At 42.2% G+C, this 21,785-nt stretch overlaps 1 protein-coding gene across 1 annotated transcript; it reads right to left on the reverse strand.

Moving 5' to 3' along the window:
* Positions 1-553: 553 nt before the first annotated feature.
* On the reverse strand, positions 554-9,687 carry LOC111963606 (uncharacterized). The gene is made up of 4 exons (XM_023987134.2): positions 9,475-9,687; positions 8,295-8,337; positions 5,146-5,199; positions 554-1,528 (listed from the first exon to the last, which is right to left on the reverse strand). Exons 1-4 carry the CDS (start codon positions 9,574-9,576, stop codon positions 1,080-1,082), a joined length of 648 nt encoding a protein of 215 aa, XP_023842902.1. The 5' UTR covers positions 9,577-9,687; the 3' UTR covers positions 554-1,079.
* Between the last annotated feature and the right edge of the window lie 12,098 nt (positions 9,688-21,785).

A 21,785-nucleotide genomic window follows, 5' to 3' on the forward strand; every position in this document is an offset into this window, starting at 1 on the left:
AACCGGCACTTGCCAAAAACTATTAGTTTGTAAACAAGACATTTGTGGAGTGGTTGAAAAAAGTTTTAATGACTCCAACCTAAGTGTATGTAAACTCCGACAACTGTGAATATTTAGTCTGTAAACCATCTGATTCTAAGATTCCGAATGACACTCGAAGTATCCATCTAACAACCTACGACTTTGATCTCTATGAACACAACCAGAGACTTTCTGTCGACTCTCTCCAGCAGACAGACCCGGCGGACCACAGAGAGAGAACAACAAGACATACACTATAAATTTGTAAATTGAAATGTCTTTTCGAATGAGCGGTCATGTCATAGTAAGATATTAGCAATTTCTATGAGTGTATTTATCAGCTATGAGTTTTGCGCTCTTGAGTGCGTCCCGCTTGTCCTTTGTCTACCAAGCCATCATATCGGTTTCGTCCGCTAAGACTTTTCTTTGTATCATGTAATACCCCATTGTAACTAATTGTGTGTTTTCATGTATTTCTGTATTGAATTAAGTTAGTAGTTAAAATTAAATAATTAAACTTATAATTCACTGTATCACAATTCCAGTGGGTCAGAAGCTTACATACACTAAGTTAACTGTGCCTTTAAACAGCTTGGAAAATTTCAGAAAATAATATCATGGCTTTAGAAGCTTCTGATAGGCTAATGCTACCAAATACTAATTGAGTGTATGTAAACTTCTGACCCACTCGGAATGTGATGAAAGAAATAAAAGCTGAAATAAATAATTCTCTCTACTATTATTCTGACATTTCACATTCTTAAAGTAAAGTGGTGATCCTAACTGACCTAGGACAGGGAAACKTTACTAGGAGTAAATGTCAGGAATTGTGAAAAACTGAGTTTAAATGTATTTGGCTAAGGTGTATGTAAACGTCCGACTTTAACTGTATGCACCAACTCTTCTTAACTGTTTCGGCTGGGAAGCATGCGGACGCCTTTACACTGATATTCAGCTTAGAGATTGAATCTAGGCCTGTCTTTGGTTGTGGTGATGTACTTGTTTCTTTCATTGTTAAGTGTGGGCATTTGATTGGCATACAGACAGTGATTCCAAAGCTAGTAGACCTTGGCCCACACGCCAGGCCAGTTTGGMTAGTCAGAGCATCCAATGATGGTGATGTAGGTGGAGACTGGTTTCCTCTCATAATCAATCAGGGCCCTGTGGCTTGCCAGGACAGACAGTCTATTCTCCGGCCCCACCCGCACAAGGACAGAGAAACTCAGAGTGGCATCTTGCTCCTCTTCCAGCAACTGCCGTGTGTCGAAGGCACTGGCAATCTGGTCCGTCTGTTCCGAATAGGTGAAATGCAGCCTTAGCATTAGGTCTCTGGTCTCCTTCCCTGCTGGCAGCTTGAAGGTGACTTGGACAAAGACCAGGTACCAGCGTGACTCGGTCACCTGGATGTGGGTCCTACTCTTGGTCAGGAACATGCTGTCCATCTCCTTCCTCTCTTCCTCCCACTCCAGCTCACCTAGCTCAGCAAAGCTCTGTTTGGTAGGGAGAGCTGCGGCAGAGAAAACCAAAAAATAGGTAAATGTAGGGAGTAAGGAACTTTTTATATTCAAATTAGTTTTTTGTTTCACACAGTACACACTGAGTATACCAAACATTAGAAACACCTTCTTAATATTGAGTTTCAGCCCCCCACTTTTGCCCCCAGAACAATCTCAATTCATTGGAGCATGGACTCTACAAGGTGTCGAAAGCGTTCCACAGGGATGCTGGCCCATGTTGACTCCAATGCTTCCCACAGTTGTGTCAAGTTGGCTGGATGTCCTTTGGATGGTGGACCATTCTTGATACACACAGGAAACTGTTGAGCGTGAAAAACCCAGCAGCGTTGCAGTTCTTGACACAAACCGATACGCCTGGCACCTACTACCATACCCCGTTCAAAGGCACTTAAAACTTTTGTCTTGCCCATTCACCCTCTGAATGGCACACATACACAATCGATGTCTCAAGGGTCAAAAATCCTTCTTTAACCAGTCTCCTCCCCTTCATCTACACTCATTGAAGTGGATTTAATAAGTGCCATCAATAATGGATCTATAACGTTTCAGGTAAGACCTAAGTGCAGATTGTGTTGAAGTAACAATGTTTATTACAGCAACGGGGCAGGCAAACAACAGGTCCAGGCAGGCAGGGTTTGATAATCCAGAGTAGTTGGGCAAAGGTACAGGAAGGCAGCAGGCTCAGGGGCAGGCAGAGTGGTCAGGCAGGCGGGCTCAGAGTCCAGACAGGCAAGGGTCAAAACCAGGAGGGTGAGAATAAGAGAGACTGGGGAAAAGCAGGAGCTGAGAAAAACGCTGGTTGACTTGACAAACAAGATGAACTGGCAACAGACAAACAGAGAACACAGGTACACAAAGGGGTGATAGGGAAGTCATGGGTGAATCTGGGGGGGGGGGGGGGTGGGTTGGTGGAGACAATCACAAGAACAGGTGAAACAAAGATCAGGGCGTGCAGGATCATAGCTTTCAACTGGATTCCACACTGGTCAGTCGTCATGGAAAGACCAGGTTGTTCTTTAATGTTGTGTATTACTCAGGTGTACATTTTGCTGTCCTGAAAGAATAACAGTATCACACGGAGCTCTTTGAGTTACTTATGAATAATATTCAGTTTGTCCTGTTTTCTGAGGTAGCATGCTGGTGATGAGTCATGTTGCTGCGCATGATTTTTGACCTAATTTTTGCAATTATGTTAGCACAGCTGAAAACCTGTTGTTCTGATTATTAGAAGGCAATAAAACTAGAAAGAGAAGGTGGGACGGTCCCGGTGCACAACTGAGCATAAGGACAAGTACATTATGTCTAGTCTTGAGAAACAGATGCCTACACAGTCCTCAACTGGAGCTTCATTAAATATACCCACAAAACACCAGTCTTCACCTCAACAGTGAACAGAGTGGACTCGGGGTGCCGGCCTTCTAGGCAGAGTTCCTCTGTCCAGTGTTTGTTCTTTGCCCATCTTAATCTTTTATTTTTATTGGCAGTCGAGCAGATATGGCTGTGTTTCTTGTACGCTACCTAGAAGGTCAGCATCCTGGAGTCGCCTCTTCACTGTGTGTCAGGCTCTGACCTTAGATATTCTATGTTTTCTTTTTATTTTGGTTAGGTCAGGGTGTGACGCAGGGTGGGTACGCTAGTTTTTGTATTCTAGGGTATGTAGGTCTAGGTGATGTGTAGTTTATGGTGGCCTATTATGGTTCCAATCAGAGCAGCTGTTTATCGTTGTCTCTGATTGGGGATCATATTTAGGAGCCATTTACTCTTTTGTGTTCGTGGGTTCTTGTCTATGTGTAGTTGCTGTCAGCACTCATTTGTATATCTTCACGGTTCGTTTTGTTGTTTTGTTCCGCACCACGCATCAGGCCTCCTGTGCGCTTCCACAGTCCAGTACGGCCTGTGCCTCTTTCCCTCACTCGCCCTGAGGTGCTGTCCTCAGCCCGTACCACCAGTTCCGGCACCACGCATCAGGCCTCCAGTGCGCTTCCACAGTCCAGTACGGCCTGTGCCTCTTCCCCGCACTCGCCCTGAAGTGTGTGTCCTCAAGCCCGGTTACCACCAGTTCCGGCACCACGCATCAGGCTTCCAGTGCGCTTCCACAAACCAGCGCTGTCCGGCGACATTCCCACAGTCCCCAGAGCTCTCCGCGACAGTACCCAGACCAGGGCTTCTGGCTTACATACCCAGTGCCGGGCCTTCCGGCGACGGTATCCCCAGTCCGGGGCCTCCGGCGACCGGTTTGCAGTCAAGGGTCCTCGCGGCGGTCCCAGTCGGGCCTCGTGATATCCTACCTTCCTTTCTAACAAAGGCGAGGATCGAGCGTAAAAGGGGGGCTGCGCTGCAGAACCCGGCAGCCGCCACCGAAGTAGATTTCCACCCGGACCCTCCCCTTAGGTTCAGGTTTGCGGCCGGGAGTCCGGCACCTTTGGGGGGTACTGCACGCTCTGACCTAGATATCTATTTTTCTTTATATTTTGGTTATGTAAGGGTGTGACGAGGTGGGTAAGCTAGTTTCTGTTGTCTAGGGGTTTTGTATTGTCTAGGTTTTTGTAAGTCAGAGTATGTTCTTAGTGGATGTGTAGTTTATGGTGGCCTGATATGGTTCCCAATCAGAGCAGCCGTTTATCGTTGTCTCTGATTGGGGATCATATTTAGGGAACCATTACTCTTTTGTGTTCGTGGTTCTTGTCTATGTGTAGTTGCCTGTCAGCACTCATTTGTATAGCTTCACGTTTCGTTTTGTTATTTTGTTAGTTTTGTTCTGTGTCATTATTAATAAAGTAGAATGTACGCATACCACGCTGCGCCTTGGTCTCCTCCTTTTAACGGCCATTGAAAACTGTTACGTTGAGACTGGTGTTTTGGCATCTATTTAATGAAGCTGCCAGTTGAGGACTTAGGCGTCTGTTTCTCAACATAGAGCACTCTAATGCACTTGTCCTCTTGCTCAATTGTACACGGGGCCTCCCACACCTCTTTCTAGTCTGGTTAGAGCCAGTTTGCGCTTTGTTCTGAAGGGCAGTAGTACACAACATTGTACGAGATCTTCAGTTTCTTGCAATTTCTCGCATGGAATAGCCTTCATTTCCAAAACAAGAATAGACTGAGTTTCAGAAGAAAGTGCTTTGTTTCGGGCCTTATTGAGATGGAATCATAACCACCAAAATGCTGATGCTCCAGATACTCTAGTCTAAAGAAGGCCAGTTTTATTGCTTCTTTAATCAGAACAACAGTTTTCAGCTGTGCTAACATAATTGAAAAAGGGTTTTCTAATGATCAATTAGCCTTTTAAAATGATAAACTTGGATTAGCTAACACAACGTGCCATTGGAACACAGGAGTGATGGTTGCTGATAATGCGCCTCTGTACGCCTATGTAGATATTCCATAAAAAATCTGCCATTTCCATCTACAATAAAAATGTACAGCATTAACAATGTCTACACTGCATTTCTGATCAATTTGATGTTATTTTAATGGACAAAAAATTTGCTTTTCTTTCAAAAACAATGACATTTCTAAGTGACCCCAAACTTTTGAACAGTAGTGTATATTTAAGGAATAAACAGATACAGTATCAACAATGCAAAGTCATGGCTGGGTCACCAACCTTTAAAGAACACACTAGAATTGGAGGAGGGACTTCTGAGGAATTTGGCCAAGTCTGTAGGACAAAGAAGACACTTTTGCTTTTTATTTTCACAAATGCATAATAAAACTGCAAACATGCTCACTCAAAAGTTCTCATTCTTCTTAGGCTTCTTCAGTTATATACTGTACGATCCGTAGAGGTGCTGTCTTCATTCTAAAAGTATCATAAAAGCGGATAGTATTTCAACCACATAGTTATGCATCAAAGCTGAACTGAAATCTTATCAGAAACACATTGTGTCTTTTTCACAGCTTTCTTTTTCAGGTCAAACTGATGTCATTTGGACATTTTGCACAGAAAATCTTTCCCATTTGTTTTTGCGTTTATTGTATTTTCTTCCCAGTCCCTAAAACCTCTATGCTCTGCGAAAGATGGCAGAGAACTTTATCGACGTCATCTAGATTGAAGCATTCGTTCTATCAATCTATTACATTATTCTGTTGAGCAAGGGTTTATTTAGTCTTCTAGGTCAACATATAATAACAGAAGAGAAGCGACACGTATCTAATTATAGACAAGTTGACTAACAAATAGCCTACCAAAATGTTGGAAACTATCACACAAAACAAAATCCTGCACCCCCTGTCAAAAAATGGTTCTGCTGTYTTTGACTGTAGCCTGTAGCGCATTTTCYATATTTGAGGGTTAGGGTCGGGTGCGGGCCTCAGATATTCTCTTTATCACATATAGCGGGGCGGTTACGGATGGGTTATTAGCAATTGCCAAACAGCTGACCCACGCACCGCTAGTTTACACGTCCAAATAATTTGAAAGAATGCTCAGAAAACCAGGTGATTTAATCAGCGTATGCTTASTTCAATTTTGACCTTATGCCAATTAAGATAAGCAGAGTAAGGTGTTTACTTGACTAGTTGACTAGTATAATCGGTTTAATATCTAATTATTACTGTGCATGTAAATATACTTTGATTTATACACTAGATGACTGGTAGGGGGCGCTGTGTTAAAGCCACCGTGACTCCATCTTGGCACTCCCTTACCATTCGTTTTTGCCACATTACAGACACCTTAATGCATTCTTTTAAATTATATTATGTGAGCTTAACATAAAAATTTATATATTTTTTTTTGTTAACGTATACTTTTTAGAGATTACTAATGATAACATTTAATTGAAATACTGTAGAATTCCATTAATTCCAGTTCAGAACTGTGCCAATATTACCGACCGGGGGCTTCAAAGSCTTTCAATGGCCAATACATAGCATCAGCAATCCAGGGTTTATATACAGTGCATTCTGAATGTTTTCAGACACCTTGACTTTTTCCAGATTTTGTTACGTTACAGCCTTAATGTATTAAATAGTTTTTCCCCCTTATCAATCTACTTTCAATACCCCATAATGACAAGCAAAAACTGTTTTTTTGAAACTTTTGCAAATTTATTCAAAATAAAAAACTTTAATATCACATTTCCGTAAGTATTCAGACCCTTTGCTCAGTACTTTGTTGAACCACCTTTGGCAGCGATTACAGCCTCAAGTCTTCTTGGGTATGATGCTACAAGCTTGGCACACCTGCATTTGGGGAGTTTCTCCAATTCTTCTCTGTCAGGTTGGATGGGGAGCGTCGCTGCACAGCTATTTTCAGGTCTCTCCATAGATGTTCGATCGGGTTCTGGCTGGGCCACTCAAGGACATTCAGAGACTTGTCCCGAAGCCACTCCTGCATTGTCTTGGCTGTGTGCTTAGGGTCGTTGTCCTGTTGGAAGGTGAACCTTCACCCCAGTCTGAGGTCCTGAGTGCTCTGGAGCAGGTTTTCTTCAAGGATCTCTCTGTACTTTGCTCAATTMATCTTTTCCTTGATTCTGACTATTCTCTCAGTCCCTGCCACTGAAAAACATCCCCACAGCATGATGCTGCCACCACCATGCTTCACCGTAGGGATGTTGCCAGGTTTCTTCCAGASGTGACGATTGGCATTTAGGCCAAAGAGTTCAATCTTGGTTTCATYAGACCAGAGAATTTTGTTTCTCATGGACTGAGAGTCCTTTAGGTGCCTTTTGTCAAACTCCAAGTGAGCTGTCATGTGYCTTTTACTGAGGAGTGGCTTCTGTCTGGCTACTCTACCATAAAGGCCTGATTGGTGGAGTGCTGCAGAGATGGTTGTCCTTCTTGAAGGTTCTCCCATCTCCACAGAGGAACTCTGGAGCTCTGTCAGAGTGACCATTAGGTTTTTGGTCTCCCTGAGCAAGGCCCTTCTCCCCCAATTGCTCAGTTTGATGGAAGGCCAGCTCTARAAACTTCCTCCATTTAATGATGGAGGTCACTGTGTTCTTGGGGACCTTCAATGCTGCAGAAATGTGTTGGAACCCCTACCCAGATCTGTGCCTCAACACGATCCTGTCTCTGAGCTCTACGGACAATTCCTTCAACCTCGTGGCTTAGTTTTTGCTCTGACATGCACTATCAACTGTGGGACCTTATATAGACAGGTGTGTGCCTTTCCAAATCATGTCCAATCATTTGAATTTACCACATTTGGACTCCAATCAATTTGTAGAAACATCTCAAGGATGATCAATGGAAGCAGGATGCACCTGAGCTCAATTTTGAGTCTCATTGCAAAGGGTCTGAATACTTATGTAAATAAAGGTATTTCTGATTTTATTTTTAATAAATGTGCCAAAATGTTTAAACTTGTTTTCACTTTGTCATTATGGGGTATTGTGAGATGAGGAATGAGGAATTTTTATCCATTTATAATAAGGCTGTAATGTAACAACATGTGGAAAAAGGGAAGGGGTCTGAATACTTTCCGAATGCACTGTAAATCATTGGGAAAAAAACCTTTCCATAGACCAAAATGTCACCATAATATATACACAAACTGTTCCGAACTGTTTTCAGGTGGGAAGCATGTGGGCGCCAGTGTGGGGGGGGCAGTTTCCTGTAACTCTTTAGTGGCCCAGGTGCCAGGCGCAGTAATTAATTTGTTAATAAGTGTCAGTGAGACGGAGAAATGTTTTAGCATAGTTTTAACAGAAAAGAAAATATCTCACTGCCTTCAAACAAAATGATGGTTATGTCTGTTCAATTGCCAAATACATGTGTMATTTCCCCTTCCCCCCAAAGAATGAAGCTTACCATGAACTGGAAATACCCCAGCTCCTGACGATGATTCACCATGCTAAAATAAAAAACAGGAGAACCAATGAACCAATCCTCTCAAGCGCTGTTACACCTCAAATAATAGAACAATCATATCGTATCCAAAATAGGAAAACATGTTGGCGGAATATATTGCACAGACAGTTCTAAATGTTTTAATGTATTTATTTTTAGAGAAACATTTAGGAGCCTGAATCGAATGAGCCTATCACAATAGGCCGTATAGAACCCTAACAGATCTGTGACCAAATACAGCTTTGTATGTCTTGAGTCTAACTCTGGCCTTTGAGATGTTTATAGTATGAATTTGCCCTGGTGCACCAGGTCTCTTGTTACCTTATATAATATATAGAAATCATCTAATCTCAAAGCCCAAGAGCCAGACTCATGCAGTAACAAAGCAATTTTATTTTGAGATTGAACAAAAATGGTCAACTTTGCAGCACTAGAGAAGCATAGACTACATAGAGTAAATACTTTAATATTTATAGCCCAATGACCTCTAACAGCTAACTAATTTAAGTAACAGTTCACGACAACKTCCTAATATTGAGTTGTACCCCCCCACTTTTGCCCTCAGAACAGCCTCAGTTCGTTGGGACCTGGGCTCTCCAAGATGTCAAAAGCCTTCACAGGATGCTGGTCCATGTTGACTCCAATGCTTCCCACATTTGTGTCAAGTTGACTGKATGTCCTTTGGGTGGTGGACCATTCTTGATACATACAGGAAACTGTTGAGTGTGAAAAACCCATAARCGTTGCAGTTCTTGGCACAAACCGATGCGCCTGGCACCTGGTCCATTCACCMTCTGAATGGCACACATACACAATCCATGTCTCAATTGTCTAAATGCTTAAAAATCYTTCTTTAACCTGTCACCTCCCCTTAATCTACACTGATTGAAGTGGCATCAATAAGGGATTATAGCTTTCACCTGGATAGTCTATGTCATGGAAACAGCAGGTGTCCTTAATGTTTTGTACATTTAATGTAGTCTGTACAGCATTAATCAGCATAGCATTTACATTTTAGTCATTTAGCAAACACTCTTATCCAAATCAACTTACAGGAACAATTAGGGTTAAGTGCCTTGCTCAAGGACACAGACAGATTTTGGTTACTGGCCCAACGCTCGTAACCACTAGACTACCTTACCTTCACAGAACAAATCCAGATCAAACACACTGCGTTGACAATCAATGCTGCAAGGACCAACCCAACAAGTCGAAAGCCCGTGAGAGAGGTGTCATGTGCCATCCCCTTGGCATTCAGGCTCTTGCAGAACCGTTGACGTGACTAGAAATGAACCAGGTGTGACTACTGTAGGTCTCTGACTTTCTGCTACTACAGGAGTTCCTGTTCTGTGAACGGGAGTTCCAGTAGGACTGATCGATAACTGACGCATGAGAAGGGGGAGTGTTGCAAGTGTCATGTATTTGGGAGCATCCTCTGAGAAGTTCCTCTCACTCTTTACCATTCAGCTGACTCATTGAATTCATACATTTTGCTGCATTCCTGAGCAGAACTCAAGAAATWGTCTAGAGAACGCCTTTCCTAGCTTTGAAATAGATTATAAATACATMTTTTTTTGTGAACTAATTATAAGGWTATGTTTATATTTGATCCAAAAGTGTAGATATTGCGATGTTATCATTATTCTGGCTGAAGAAAACACATTGTAGACTTGTGGGAGTTTATGGAAAAATGATCTGGTGAACAATGTTTTTTAYTGAAGTTGCTCACCCCATCAAGAGAATGAGGTCATGACATATCAGTGTCTTAATAATATACTTATCACTGTAGGTGTGTGGGTGTAAGCAAACGCACACATGTTATTGGTAGCTGTTTTTTAGGCTGAAAACACTACATTGGCATTTCCTTTTCTGGGGGGAACTCATACAGTGACTCATACTGAYCACATGAACAAACCTGTCAACTTTCCCCTCTGGAGKGGATTTATAAGAAATAACCCACCAYTGTTCCCACCACATGACCTTTCCAAGGTCTCTAAATTTGTGTTTTCTCCCCGCAAGTGCTGTACAATGTTAGAGACGTCCATAAGCCACTTCCGTAATAGTTTGCTGACATCAGTAAACAGCCATCAATTCATAACATGCAGATGAAGTTGCTCGGTGCAGATGAGGCCCTAACCATAAGATACAGGAAATAGGTGGGCTTTGCCAGGAAAGAGGACATCGGGGTTAGATGCATCTACACATACTGTGTAATGCATAAACATTCATGGACTATGAGCATACTCCATACCAACACAGAGACAAGAGTTGTAGCAAAATTGCCGATGTTTATTGAAGTACACTACCGGTCAAACGTTTTAGAACACCTACTCATTCAAGGGTTTTTCTTTATTTGTACTATTTTCTACATTGTAGAATAATAGTGAAGACATNACTACCGGTCAAACGTTTTAGAACACCTACTCATTCAAGGGTTTTTCTTTATTTGTACTATTTTCTACATTGTAGAATAATAGTGAAGACATCAACACTGCGAAATAACACATATGGAATCTTATCGTAACCAAAAAAGTGTTTAAAAAATATATGCATATATTTTATATTTGAGATTCTTCAAATTGCCACCCTTTGCCTTGATGACAGCTTTGCACACTCTTGCATTCTCTCAACCAGCTTCATGAGGTCGTCACCTGTCTCAAAATACAACACTGCCCCTTCAAGACAAAAACTTGTCTGGCTTTCAAAAATGGCTAGAAATGTGCATGTTTTGTGCTCTTGTAGGAAACAATCACTCCCCTATTGCTGACTACAAATGATCTATAACTGGGCTAATAACTCACTAACTAGCAAAGGATATGAACAAAATGTGCACACGTGGCTAAATGGAGCTCTTGCTTTGATCTCGTCAACCTCTGGGCCAGTGCGCCACCTGCGTTATACATTTTTTACTAATAATAAAAAAGTTAACAGAAGGTTGAGCGACACTTTCCCCCAGACCCGTTGGTCTATTCCAAATGAACGTCGATGCAACCCTTAGCCCCGCCCCCTTTGTCTCGCTCACACACACACACACACACGCACATTGACATTGACAGTGACAGCTCGAAAACAAGCTACAATAGAAAATAAAAAAGCTGAGTAAAAAATGTAAGGGTGGGGCTGAAAAGTTAAGAGACAAAAGAGTCAAAAGTCTTCACTGAAATGCAAGTAAATGTAAAAAACTAACCGACTTAWTCAGTAGTAGGTGTACTAGTACCAGTGCCACCGACGCTAACATCGAAGTGCTAGACCGGCAAGAGGAAGATGCCAAAACCCGGTTCGCGGGTAAAAGAGTAGACGGAGAGGACAGCGAGGCCAAAGACAGTGCAGCCGAAGCAGTAGATATGTGCCTAAATGTGTTACAAATACAACATTTTATATCAGAATTTATGAGTGAAATGCAAATACTTTTGGTCAGCTACTGCTGTGTAAATGTACCAGAAAGAAAGAATTGAGGTAAAGACGTACAGTAACTGGGTGTTCAAACCGGCTAGCGGGAAAAACTCAAATTTGATCCCTAGCAAAGCTCTGAATGCCTAGATTTTGCCGTTCTGTGGGGATTTTGTTGTAAATGGCAATCACTTGAGTTTCAGTGATTTACTGCTGTATAATTTACTTAGCTAAAATAAGCATTTTCATTTGATTCTGATTGCTTTTACCTTGCGTTCTAAACGCTAAATTGCATTTGACATATCCAAACGTTAATTAGCAAATTTTATTTCATCTCTATACAGCCATTGGTTGCAAATAGTATACATATTGTAAAACCAATCAAGTCCTTTCCCTCTCTAATTCATATTTTGTGCGGGAGAATATGGCTACAGTGATTTGCTAGCTATGATCCTCATCGCCACGGTTCCTACCACTTCACCTCTTACTAGACAATGCATTGAAACTCATCACCATGCCAACAGTCCAATGTGAACGGTGAGTAGAGCCACACAAAAAAACGTGTTGTGTCGTCATTCATTCACTTGATATGAAAGTGGGGCTGCTGCTGTGTTTTCGTAGTTTTTCAAAATTGGCCCTTTATTAGTTCATTTATATAATATTTTATTAATATCCAGGTTGATGATAGGTCCAGTGCAGTTTCAATGGAAGAGAGCATTGAGGTTGATGACAGGACCAGTCCAGTTTCGGTGGAAGAGAGTGCCAGACCAACTTTTGATTATTTCAAGAGGCCAAAGTCATTTTTATGTTTCCACCCTATGCAGGAATCAAAAAACTGTTTTAAAGACGGCACCAATCGGAAATGGCTGTCATACAGTGAAGAAAGCCATGCGTTATACTGTTAAATTTGTATGGCATTTGCGAAGCCTACTGAGAGCAATATTTTTATGAGTGGAATGACAGATTGGAAACACTTTCACCAAAGGGTAGAAGAGCATGAGATGAGCAACATGCACAGAAGTAGTGCTGAGGAAAACTTTCATTCATTCAAAGTCTGCTCAGTGGCAGTCGGGTGTTCTTGTATGCGTTTATTTGAATGCGTGTGTGTATATGCATGTGTACAAACACCTGCACGGCATCAGCCTCAGGCAAACCGGCATTAGTTGTAAAAACACTGTCCCCCAGTGTCATTCAAACGTACTTTTTATTATGCTTTATTTAGACTTTTATCTTTGACCATCATTCTATCTCCCGCACAGCAACTCCACTCCCACTTGTCTCCAATTCCACCTCCCAACCCTCAGGGTCCCTCAGCCCATCCCATCTATCTCTGCTGGCCACCCACTTCGGGTTTCTATGCAACACATATCTTTCAACTATGCTGTGATGTTTAACGTACAATTTCAATCTATCTAATCGAATATAATCCACAGATTGCGAGTTGAAGATAAATACTTTTACTAGGAGTATTAGTATATTAGCAATTGACTGACCCGGTCTCTCCAGATCTCCTAACAGTACTATTTCTAGGGTAAATTTTAGATCAATGCTATGCATTTTCAGCCATTCCTGAACCTGAGACCAGAAACAGGCTACCTGAGGGCAATGCCAAAATAAATGGTCTATTGATTCTGTATCCTCACAACAAAATCTGCAGAGCTTCGTTGATTTTATGCCCCAAATATTCAACATTTTGCTGGTGGCAAGAATTCTACATAATAATTTTAGCTGAAAAGCACAAAGTCTTGAATCTTGCGTTGTTTTATATATAAACTCATACACCCTGTACCATGGAATCGGTACATCAAAAATCTCTTCCCAACTATTTTGCAATCTGTATGGCACAGTTGTCAACATCCTGGTCCTCAAATGAAACTGGTATACTTTCCTATTTATGCAATTTGTTATTCCTCTGCCAGTTTTGATCCTTTATATTGGGCAGACAGACCAGTTCCCTACCTCCTCCTGCTGCCACCTGCCTCCTCCATTTTTGGGGTAATGCTGTAATCAATTGGCTGTACTCTTGGATTGAGCAGACCTTCCCGTACAATTCTGATAAATCCATGAAGGACATAAATCTACCATTCCAATTTACAATATAATTTAAGAACAAATTACCCTTTTCAAACATCTTTCCCATAAATACAGGTATTTTATCAACCAGCACATTTAAGTTCAGCCATACTATTTGTTGTAATATTTGTTCTATCTTTTCAGGGGGGTGAAATTGAAATTGCAGCCAGCTCTGCAATGCTTGTTTGAAAAAGAGAGATACTTAGAAAAAAGTATCATTTTCAATTAATCGAAAATGAGACATGGCAATCTGCACAAAGGCAAAAAGGCAATTTTTTAAAAATGGATGCGCTTTTCTTAGCAATCTACTTGAGAACGATTTAGGGTTCAAGTAAAACTTTTGAATTAGTGAAGCTTTTAGAGAGATGTTTAGTGCTTTTATATTTCATAATCTCAAACCACCCAATTCATATTCATTATATAGATAGGCACATTTTATTTTGTCTGGTTTAGCGTCCCAGATAAAGCGAAATATTTTTTGCTCATATGATTTGAAAAACGAATCATCAGGTGTAGGCAGCGTCATAAGTAAGTGAGTAAACTGAGATATGACTAAGGAGTAAATCAGGGCAATTTTTCCATAAATAGACAGGAGGAAGTAAACAAGCACAGGGAACAGTGGAAGGAGTGATTACGTGAAGGTGTAACCCTGGGGGTTGGAATGTGGTAATATAATGCTTAAGACAGCGTTAAATAGGTTTCAGTTGGAATGTGAATTAGGAAAAGTTAAATATTTAAGTTAGGAAAAGGGTCAAGGTTAAATTGGATTAAAGGTTGATGGTTTATTTAAGATTATTTAAGATAGTACGTTTAATAAGACACTGCTGTAAGGAAAACTGTGAAACAAAGAGCAACAAACCTTCCTAAATTATGTTTTTATTCATACTTTTGATTTATTTATTTAATTTGTGGTTGCAGGATCTTGTCTATTTTTACAAGTTTTCTATTGAAATTCATTGTGGAGAGCTTATTTATATATTTTGTGATATGAATACCAAGTATGTCTACTTCACCATCAGCCAATTTTATAGGTAAACTGCAGGATAATGTAAACGTTTTATTTTTTAAAGATCCAATACGTAATATTGTACACTTATCATAATTAGGTTTAAGTCCAGAGAGTACAGAAAAGTTATCTAGATTTTCAATGAGACATTACAGGGATCTAGCTTGCGGACTTATTATAAAACTTGAGTCACTGGCATACATGGACACCTTTGTTTTTAATAGCTAGCATTTTGATGGCCATAACAAATAGATATGGTGACAGCGGACACCCTTGTTTAATAACTCCTCTTGACAATTCAAAACTCTCAGAGAAGTAGCCCTTATTTACTATATTACACCTGGGGTTGCTATATATTATTTTTACCCATTTTATAAGAGAATTACCGAAATTGAAAAAATCCAGACATTTATGAATAAAGTCCAGTCTTACTTTATCAAATGCCTTTTCAAAATCCGCTATAAATACCAGGCCTGCTTCTTAGATATTTCATGATGTTCTATTATTTCTAGTAGTTGTCGTATATTATCTCCAATGTATCATCCATGTAAAAACCTGTCTGATCAGGATGAACAATACCTGGTAAAACCCTTTTAGTTCCTGGCCCCTTACACTAAGTCTGAATTTGTCCTGCTTGGTGATCTAAACTGGGACATGCTTAAGCCACCTGACCTAGTCCTAAAGTCCTAAAGCAATAACACTCCCTAAATCTTTCTCAGATTATTACCAATCCCACAAAGTATGACTCCAAACACCCAGAAAAGGCTACTCTCCTCGATGTTATCCTCACAAATAATCCTGATAGGTATCAGCCTGGTGTTTTCTGTAATGACCTTAGTGATCACTGTTTTACAGCCTGTGTTCGTAATGGCAGTTTAGTGAAACAACCTGTCCTGATTGTCATAGACGCTTGCTAAAAAACTTGAATGAGCAAGCCTTCCTTCATGAACTGGCCTCTGTAAAATGGTGTAGAATCAGCTTGATCCCCTCTGTCGAAGACACTTGGACCTTCATTTTTATTTTCAGTGGTATTGTTAACAAACACGCCCCCATAAAGAAAATGAGAATTAAAAACAAGACCGTGATCTTGCAGAGTTACTCCTTCTCAAGAATTGCATTTGGGGAAAGGCTCGGCACACGCACACTCAAGCTGGCTGGCTATCGTTCAGGCAAATGAGAAATAAGTGTACTCAGGCTATCTGGAAGGCCAAAGTTAGTTACTTTAAGGAGCAGTTCTCTCTCTGTGGGTCTAACCCCAAGAAGTTCTGGAAAACAGTTAAAGACTAGGAGAATAAACCCTTCTCCTCACAGCTGCCCATGTCCCTTAATGTTGAGGATGTGGTTGTTACTGACAAGAAGGACAAGAGCTGAGCTCTTTATTCACCACTTCATTAAGTCAGGATTCCTATTTGACTCAGCCATGCCTCCTTGCCCGTCCAACATTTCCTCATCTCCCACCCCTTCTCATGCGACGATCACCGGATGCTTCTCCCTATTTTTCCCCTGCCCCGCTACAAAGTTTCTCCCTGCAGGCAGTCACTGAATCCAAGGTGCTGGGAGCGGCAGCGTAGCCTAGCGGTTAGCGTGTTGGACGAGTAACCGAAAGGTTGCAAGATCGAATCTCCGAGCTGACAAGGTACAAATCTGTCGTTCTGCCCCTCAACAAGGCAGTTAACCCACTGTTCCTAGGCCGTCATTGAAAATAAGAATTTCTTCTGAACTGACTTGCCTAGTTAAATAAAGGTTAAATAAATTAAATAAAAAAGGACCTCTTTAAACTTGACCCCAAAAACATCTGGGTCAGATGGTTTAGACCCTTTCTTCTTTGAGGTTGCTGCCCTCATCATTGCCAAGCCTATCTCCAACCTTTTTAACTAGTCTCTCCTTTCTGGGGAGGTTCCCACTGCTTGGAAGGCAGCCACAGTTCATCCTTTTTTAAAGGGGGTGATTAAGCTGATCCTAACTGTTTTAGGCCTATTTCTATTTTACCCTTATTATCAAAAGTGTTGGAAAATCAACTGACTGGCTTTCTTGACGTCTATAGTGTTCTCTCGGGTATGCTAATCTGGTTTCCGCTCAGGTTATGAATGTGTCACTGCAACCTTAAAGGTCCTCAATGATGTCACCATTGCCCTTGATTCTAAGCAATATTGTGCTGCTATTTTTATTGACTTGGCCAAAGCTTTTGATACGGTAGACTATTCCATTCTTGTGGGCCAGCTAAGGAGTATTGGTGATTCTGAGGGGTCTTTGGCCTGGTTTGCTAAGAGTGCAGTGTATAAAGTCTGAAAATCTGCTGTCTCAGCTACTGCCTGTCACCAAGGGAGTACCCCAAGGCTCAATCCCAGGCCCCATACTCTTCTCAATTTACATCAACACCATAGCTCAGGCAGTAGGAAGCACTCTCATCCATTTAAATGCAGATGATACAGTCTTATACTCAGCTGGCCCCTCCCCAGATTTTGTGTTAAATGCTCTACAACAAAGCTTTCTTAGTGTCCAACAAGCTTTCTCTACCCTTAACCTTGTTCTAAACACCTCCAAAACAAAGGTCATGTGGTTTGGTAAGAAGAATGTCCCTCTTCCCACAGGTGTTATTACTACCTCTGAGGGTTTAGAGTTTGAGGTAGTCACCTCATACAAGTACTTGGGAGTATGGCTAGACGGTGTACTGTCCTTCTCTCAGCACCTATCAAAGCTGCAGGCTACAGTTAAATCTAGAATTGGTTTCCTCTATCGTAATTACTCCTCTTTCACCCCAGCTGCCAAACTAACCCTGATTCAGATGACCATCCTACCCATGCTAGATTACGGAGATATAAGGGAGCTCTCGAGCGTCTAGACGTTCTTTACCATTCGGCCATCAGATTTGCCACCAATGCTCCTTATAGGACACATCACTGCACTCTATACTGTAAACGGTTGATGCTTATTTATAAAACCCTATCTGATATATCTACTGCAGCCCTCGTCCTCCCCATACAACACCCATTCTGCCAGTTACATTCTTTTAAAGGTCTCCGAAGCACACACATCCCTGGGTCGCTCCTCTTTTCAGATCGCTGCAGCTAACGACTGGAACGAGCTTCAACAAACACTCTAAATCTAATATCTAAATCTCTTTTTTTAGACTGAATCTTGGACACTCTTACTGACAGTTGTGGCTGCTTTGTGTGATGTATTTTTGTCTCTACCTTCTTGACATTTGTGCTGTTGACTGTGCCCAATGATGTTTGTACCATGTTTTGTGCTGTTACCATGTTGTGTTGCTACCATGCTGTGTTGTCATGTGTTGCTGCCTTGCTATGTTGTTGTCTTAGGTCTCTATGTAGTGTTGTGTTGTCTCTCTTGTTGTGATGTGTGTTTTGTCCTATATTTATATTTTATTTATTTATTTTAATCCCAGGCCCCCGTCCCCGCAGGAGGCCTTTTGCCTTTTGGTAGGCCGTCATTGTAAATAAGAATTTGTTCTTAACTGACTTGCCTAGTTAAATAGAGGTTAAATAAACAAAATATAAAAACTATTGGGGGAAGCAGTGGGGAGGGTGGGTTTCTCTGGGGCCTGTTACTGTGTTTTGTTTTTGTTTTCTGCTGTCAGACAAGTTTTATTTTAATTTGTACAGGTTTAAGATGTTTTATTAGAATACATGTATTTATATAAATGCCAGGAAACGATCATGGGAATCAGTCAGATGTTAAAGTTGCTGACATAATTTTCCTGCAAGAAACACACATAAAAGCCACGGACCAGCGGCATCTGAGATCCAACTGGACTTCAAGTTTATCAATTATCCTTCTCTTCCAAGGCTAGAGGTGTTGCTATTCTCTTTTGTAAAAACACCCTTTTTCAACTCTCGTCCATGTCTACAGTACATACCCACACGGTAGGTACATCATAGTGTGGCGACTCCTTCCCTGGAAGAGAATACAAACTCTTGCAAATCCTCTGTGTGATGACTGGTTTCATTTGTTATTGTATGAAGTTGCTGTTTATTTGCTCTGCCATTATTGTTATATGAGGTATGCTTGGTGGGGTTACCAAGAATTGTGGAAGGACTGTGATGTGATGTGGGATCTATAGGGTGTGTATTTTTTTTTCTATCCGCTGGCTATCTGGTCAACAGGCTACACTCTAGGCAGTCTCTTCTGTTGATGTGTGTGGGTCTGGTAGTGGTACTCTCGCTGTTCTACTATTTTCCTTTCGGCAGGGTTAATACCTGCCTGGCGCCCGAACAAAATCTTCTTTACCTTTCTCTAATTAATACCGCTACAGAAGTGGCGCCCGAACAGGGACTTTGAAGAGAAACACCCATGACACCATCCACACAAGGTTGAATCATGTCTTTTGTTGGAACCCCATACTGTGTCAATGTGGACACACCTAATGGTAATCGTGTTCAAGATTCTTTCATTGTGGAAGGATTCGATGAACTAATGGAGTTGGATAGCACTGACCCATATCCCCAGGTTTCTGGCTCGCCTATAACCTCTCCACCATTACCCTCACCTCAAATTCTTCCTGTTACCCTGCCCAAGAGACTGGGAGAGGTGTCTCTGTGATCACTGGACGACTGGAACATCAATGGACCCACACCAATCATAGTTTGACAATGCAGCAGAATGCCATTCGCAAACTCAGTGAATGTGTGGAGGCTCATCAGACAGATGTTCAGCTGAGGTTGGATTACCTTCCCTGTCAAATGGAGGAAAACCAACAACAAATTGTTCAGAGACAAAAATATTTACACGATTCTCTGAAACAGGATATTCAGGGACAACTGCACCAGTTCAAAACACAAATGGAATCTAACCATCAGCAAGTCCTAATCTATCTTGAGGAGGAACAAAAACAGAGAGCAGAGGAGTCAGCCTCTGTTGTGAAGGGAGTGTGTTCTTATCTGAAGGAAGTTATGGAGGACATGAAGAACTCTCTCACAGGGGAACTACGATTGTTGATTGAACAAACTAAAAAGGACACCGTTAATGAGATGGATAAAGCACAGAAGGCCACAGACCTTCAAATGGAAGAGCTGACCAGGAGGAAAATGAAAGGCTTTTCCCTTCTGGACAAATCTTCTGTACCTCCCTTAGGTTTTACCTCTGCCACTGGCTTGGTCAGTAACGGAATAGGAACAGGTAGCACTACAAACCCCCTATGAAGATACTGTTAAACAGAACTCCCGCTGAAACTGTCATGCCTCCTCTAGAGCGCTCCCCCCTATCAAACTACTTTTCCCCACTTTTGGCAGCCCAGAAGATGATGTTGATCCACTGTTTTTCTTATCTAAGTGTAATGATTTTCTTTCTATCCGGCCCCTTACGACTGGGAGGTTCTTGCACCCTCCGCAGTGTTCTCCATGGTACAGCAAGAGACTGGTGGGAGATAGCCTGTGAACATGTGAAAACCTGGGAGGAGTTTCAAAAAATATTCCTCTCAGCCTTCCTCTCAGAAGACTATGGGGATGAATGGCGGAACGTGTTCGTAACAGAGTCCAGGGTGAAGCAGAGCCAATACGGGACTTTGCCTTCTCCTATCGAGTTCTATGTAGGAGATGGAGGCTGACATTACTGAGCCGGAGATGGTCAAACTCATTCTCAGAACATGATTCCCCGCCTTGCTAGTCAACTTCGAGAACGTGTGCAGAATGTGGATGATCTGGTGCGTCTGGGGACTCAGTTTGAGAAGGACTGGAAGCACCACCTTCAAACTAAAAACCCTGTTCCCTCATCCCAGTATACCCATAGCTCTCTGGGGCTAAACCATCTCAGATATTTGTACCCAAGAGCCAAGACAAAAGTCCAGTGATGTGTTGGAGGTGTAAAGTCCAACATCCTCCAGGTTCTTTTCCCGCTCTATGTCCAGCGTCAGGATTCCGGAAAAGGTCAGAAAGGACAGAAGACCGACAGTCTAGACAGATGTGGTGGCTTGCATACCATTGGGTCAGCCTTAATGCCCATGAAGCCTTTAGACATCACCCCTAGCTGTCTTATTACTATTCCGCACAACTATTGGTGCCCCTGACTGTTAGGAACTGGAGAGGAAGGCCATAATTCTAACTAATTTTCATAATTCATAATCTCTCTCCCCCGCTACTCTCTCCTCTTCCATCCTATCATCTCTTCCCCTGCTCAAACCTTCTCCAACCTATCTCCTGATTCTGCCTCCTCAACTCCTCTCCTCCCTTTCTGCATCCTTTGACTCTCTCTATGTCCCCATCCTCCAGGCCGGCTCGGTCCTCCCCTCCTGCTCCGTGGCTCGACGACTCATTGCGATCTCACAGAACAGGGCTCCGGGCAGCCGAGCGGAAATGGAGGAAAACTCGCCTCCCTGCGGACCTGGCATCCTTTCACTCCCTCCTCTCTACATTCTCCTCTTCTGTCTCTGCTGCTAAAGCCAATTTCTACCACTCTAAATTCCAAGCATCTGCCTCTAACCTAGGAAGCTCTTTGCCACCTTCTCCTCCCTCCTGAATCCTCCTCCCCCTCATCCCCCCTCCTCCCTCTCTGCTGATGACTTCGTCAACCATTTTGAAAAGAAGGTCGACGACATCCGATCCTCGTTTGCTAAGTCAAACGACACCGCTGGTTCTGCTCACACTGCCCTACCCTGTGCTTTGACCTCTTTTCTCCCTCTCTCTCCAGACGAAATCTCGCGTCTTGTGACGGCCGGCCGCCCAACAACCTGCCGCTTGACCCTATCCCCTCCTCCTTCTCCAGACCATTTCCGGAGACCTTCTCCCTTACCTCACCTCGCTCATCAACTCATCCTTGACCGCTGGCTACGTCCTTCCGTCTTCAAGAGAGCGAGAGTTGCACCCCTTCTGAAAAAACCTACACTCGATCCCTTCCGATGTCAACAACTACAGACCAGTATCCCTTCTTTCTTTTCTCTCCAAAACTCTTGAACGTGCCGTCCTTGGCCAGCTCTCCTGCTATCTCTCTCAGAATGACCTTCTTGATCCAAATCAGTCAGGTTTCAGACT

This window comes from Salvelinus sp. IW2-2015, linkage group LG5, assembly GCF_002910315.2.
Source record: "Salvelinus sp. IW2-2015 linkage group LG5, ASM291031v2, whole genome shotgun sequence".
In the NCBI taxonomy this organism is placed as follows: Eukaryota; Metazoa; Chordata; class Actinopteri; order Salmoniformes; family Salmonidae; genus Salvelinus; species Salvelinus sp. IW2-2015.